Here is a 4,078-nt window from a genome sequence, read left to right as displayed (position 1 = left end):
TTTTCAAATTATTTACTTATTATGCCTTCAACGGAACATGACGGGGGCCTCAAGCGAAGAATGTTTTCAAATGTATTTTAATTTTAATGCCCAGCTCATGAGGCCCCTTGATGATGTGAGGCCTGAGGCAATTGCCTCTTCTGCTTAATGGTAAGTCCGCCTGTGCTGTGACCCCAGTCTCTGAGGGTGTCTCAGGGAGAGTTGTGATATGTAAAAGATAATATTTCCAATTCACACATGCGTATAAATCCATAATTGTACATGTGTGAAATAGGACAAATATAAGCGCCCGCCAAATTATTATTATTGCATTCATGGAAATGTCCTGGTGAAAAAATAGGGAAGCTGGTCATTCCACTGACGTCTTTCACTTTGTTTAGCAGTCAGCTATTCCCTACACCTGTAGTATTTCAACTACAGATGGTCACTGTAGAATCTGTCTACCAAGCCTGATTTGTGATAACATATCTAAATCAAGAGATTAGTTTTACCACTGCAGCTGCAGGAAGTGCTTCCTAGGGGGTTTCCTGACCAACTAAAATGGCGCCGGTGGTCAAACCACATAAACTCCCTATTATCATAGCACATGATGTTCCCAGAATATCTACAGTGACTGGCAAACATGATTGGAACAGAAAGGGTGTAGGTAAAACAGTATTTTGCAAACACATATAACTGAATCAGTAAAGAAAATAAAACCAGAAACTACAAAAATGAGAACTACATGGAATTTGACTGTGAAAAGCTGTGTTTATTTTTGCCCTTTTCGTTCTGAAAACATTTCTCAAGTTGATGTTTCATCGAATTGCAGTTTACATCAAACTCTGTCCTTATTCCTCACATTTTTGACAAAATGTTTTATTTCTGGCATTATTGATTGTTCAAACCTCACTCTGTCCGTGAAATAGAAACAAGTACATAATGAATGCTCTTTCACCTTCAGCATTTCTTCTGCAATTCTGTTTTCTTCTGAGGTTTATTATTTTGGTATAACCAAAAATATTATATTAAAACTTGAGCAGCATGTTGTTTCTACGCTATAAATACATATTAACATAAATATGACAGAATACAGAAGCATACAAACAAACAGACAGTGCACTCTGAACATAAAAAAGCAAGTATAAATCGGAATAAATACCTCTTAAGTACTCAATAAATAAATTATTTAAAGGACTGATACAATACACCATACTACAATGAAAATGCTGGTAAAAAACCACATACAAAAACCACATGGAGATTAGGCACCCTTTTCTACAAATAATGTAATTTCAGATGGAGGAGGAAAGCTTCACACAGCTGAGAGGGCACAATCATTTCCCTATTGTGATACTGTATGTCAGATAGCTTGAGGGACGAGCATCACGTAGGAGTGACACCAACTGACAACAATCTAAATTCCCTAAATTCTCTCCTTGGTCAGCTTTAATTCCTCTGTGTCATGTAAAATGACTTCAGTCAAGTTCGTTTGCCCCAATTAGTTCATGGAGATTTCTGTTCCAATTGGGAAATGGCCCACGCATATAATCATGGTTTGCCATCCAAACTTTCATTCAGGAGGTCTGTCAGACCATGCAGGTGTCCTACGAGGTAGACATAATACATCTCCCCCCTGCGTCACCACAGGTTCCTCTTGGGGATGAACTTTACCTTCAAATGAACTGAGGTAGAATTGTCATCCTCCTAGCGGAAATAGAGCACATGGAGAAATAATAAGCAACCACCGATTCACATAACTTTATGACAATGCCTCAGACAAAAAAAACTGTACGAGGCCATGAATCGTTGTGTAATAGAAAGACACTCACTCTGTCACTAGATTATCAGGGATGTGCGACCGCCTCAAGCTTGACCTTCTCATTGTCAAGGTTGTATTGACCTTGCTTATGACACCTAATATGACAATGGAGGAAAACAGTATGTTAATAATATTGGTGGACAGGACAGGGGCGAGTTGGTGATCCTGAAACATCTCAAACCTTTTCAAAGACAAGAAACAAGTTCTGAGGCACACTGACCTGATGGCCATTAAAATGGCGATGACTGTCAGACACAGAAAGGACACAACCACTGCTACCACAGCCAGCGCTATTGTCCTGTTGTAGCCTCCTGCTTCCTTTGTCACCGGCAGGCTGAAAAGGTGACACCGCTCACCAGAGTATCCCGGCAGACATCTAATAAAGAAATACAGTAAACAGTGACTTGAGTTTGGAGACACAATCACAGATGATAAGTGTCTCTAACAAAATACAGATATGGCGCTGAATGAGGGGATGGGGCTCACATGCAGGATGGCTCTCGTAGCTCTCTCAGGTATTGGCAGACCCCATGAATGCAGTAGTCTTTATATTTCTTCAGACAGGGGTTCCTCTTCCTACCCTTGCCGTTTCTCTTGCTCGCCCTTCTCCTGTCTGTGTAGGGAGACATGGGCAGATCTTTCGGCTTGGTGGAAAATGCCACTGGAGATGAGAGGAAGACGGGAACGTCAAATAATGTGCAATATATTTATTAACAACAAATAATTGGGATTCGGAGCGATAAGATCCCTATACATTGTAAATAGGTTCCATTTGCAAAACGTGAATCTGATGAATACCTAGAAATAAACTGTGGTAAACTGCTGTACCTTTTGGAAATTCCATTTCGTAATCCCCAGACAGATAGTCCTCTTCACCATGTTCATAATAGTACTCTTCCTCCTTGTCATATTCTAGCTGGTTGTCTCTTGTTTTCAGATCATTGTGGAGGAGACTGACCACAGCTAATTGGGCAGGAGAGTTATCTTCGTGCTGGTCAATGGTAATGGCAGAGGCACCACTTGATAGCCTGAAACACACTGGAGACACACACATGGGTAACTTTTATTAGAATACTATTAAAGCATGAGATTGAATGCAGCCACACAAAGTAGGTTAATGCCTCCCGAGTGACAAGAGAGAGAGAACAGAGAGGAAACATGCCCCGACTCCAGTTCATTGACACATTAAATAGTTTGACATATTAGGCTATACATGTTAAAACCTATGTTAAGAAATGTCATATATAGCCTACTATTATATATTCCTACAGAATATATGATTATTCTATACATTTTTCGAACGGCTGGGCTAGCCTATATAATATAACCCCAAGATAAACAGATCGCTGCAACATTGTCACGGTTTGGTTTTAAGTCCCGACCAGTCATTGGTCCCGACTCACTCACCGGATCCATAAGCGAGAAAAAGCGCAGATCTGAGGTATACAATATTCATTTTTTGGAGCTACTGAAAATAAACTCAGAATGAGGCGTGATCCTTTTGATCTAAATTCAACGGTACGATCTATGCCCAGTTAAACGTGTATACGTCCAGTAAGCTAAAGGTGTCGCTGCTTCTCAGCAAGTGACCTCTGTATCACAGTCTACTGCTTGGCGCGGGCTGTTGGAAAAGAACTGTTCATTTTCCTACTGGAGCAATTATGTATGTCGCCTCCCAATGATTCATGGCCACACCTTTCAATAAAGGAGGCTGAGCCTATGCTGTAGTGTGAATTTCATGGCAGATACCAGAGACCTATGCCTAGTATTCAATGAGCGGACATCCTAATGTCATTATTTCTGACAGTCCGTAACCTCCACTGTGATGATCAGTCCAGCAGAAAGCCAGCGATGGCAGGTTATATGCACTACGTTATCCTGCCTATCCTATAATAAAGGAAGCCTTTAGCATAGACCTAATAATCATGCACGTGCGTCAAAAGGTTCACTTTTTTAGACTTTCAATTTACACATCTCAAGCGATCACTATAATTCTGTATTATGGGCCAATCATTTTATAACAAAAATCTTTGATTTGTCCGAGGATGGAAGTTGATCAAATATATGTTAAATATAATGGACGGTATTTAGCCTATGCGCGCATACGGACAGGTACAGAGACGATATTGGAACTAATGGCATAGTGTTTATGAAATGACACGCAAAACGACACCGGACTCAAAAATTAGAATCTTTCAATTTAAATTATATTAAATTCTTGCTACCAATAGAATGTTATTTATATGGGGGATACAATCTTCCCAGCTCTGCAGATTT

At 40.1% G+C, this 4,078-nt stretch overlaps 1 protein-coding gene across 1 annotated transcript; it reads right to left on the bottom strand.

The window, feature by feature from the left end:
• Positions 1 to 736: 736 nt before the first annotated feature.
• On the bottom strand, positions 737 to 3,431 carry LOC121580145 (proheparin-binding EGF-like growth factor). The gene is made up of 6 exons (XM_041895202.1): positions 3,209 to 3,431; positions 2,630 to 2,839; positions 2,288 to 2,462; positions 2,022 to 2,177; positions 1,812 to 1,896; positions 737 to 1,686 (listed from the first exon to the last, which is right to left on the bottom strand). Exons 1-5 carry the CDS (start codon positions 3,255 to 3,257, stop codon positions 1,827 to 1,829), a joined length of 660 nt encoding a protein of 219 aa, XP_041751136.1. The 5' UTR covers positions 3,258 to 3,431; the 3' UTR covers positions 737 to 1,686; positions 1,812 to 1,826.
• Positions 3,432 to 4,078: the final 647 nt, after the last annotated feature.

This window comes from Coregonus clupeaformis, chromosome 13, assembly GCF_020615455.1.
Source record: "Coregonus clupeaformis isolate EN_2021a chromosome 13, ASM2061545v1, whole genome shotgun sequence".
Lineage (NCBI taxonomy): Eukaryota > Metazoa > Chordata > Actinopteri > Salmoniformes > Salmonidae > Coregonus > Coregonus clupeaformis.
This window is presented reverse-complemented; position numbering and strand designations above follow the sequence as displayed.

Bases quoted from the DNA above. Each gene is read 5' to 3' on its own strand.
- LOC121580145 (XM_041895202.1), bottom strand. From the start codon at position 3,257: ATGAATATTGTATACCTCAGATCTGCGCTTTTTCTCGCTTATGGATCC. The intron at 2,840-3,208 runs GTGAGTGAGTCG...GTGTGTCTCCAG, and splicing joins TTTTCTCGCTTATGGATCCG to TGTGTTTCAGGCTATCAAGT. The intron at 2,463-2,629 runs GTACAGCAGTTT...TCTCATCTCCAG, and splicing joins CGAAATGGAATTTCCAAAAG to TGGCATTTTCCACCAAGCCG.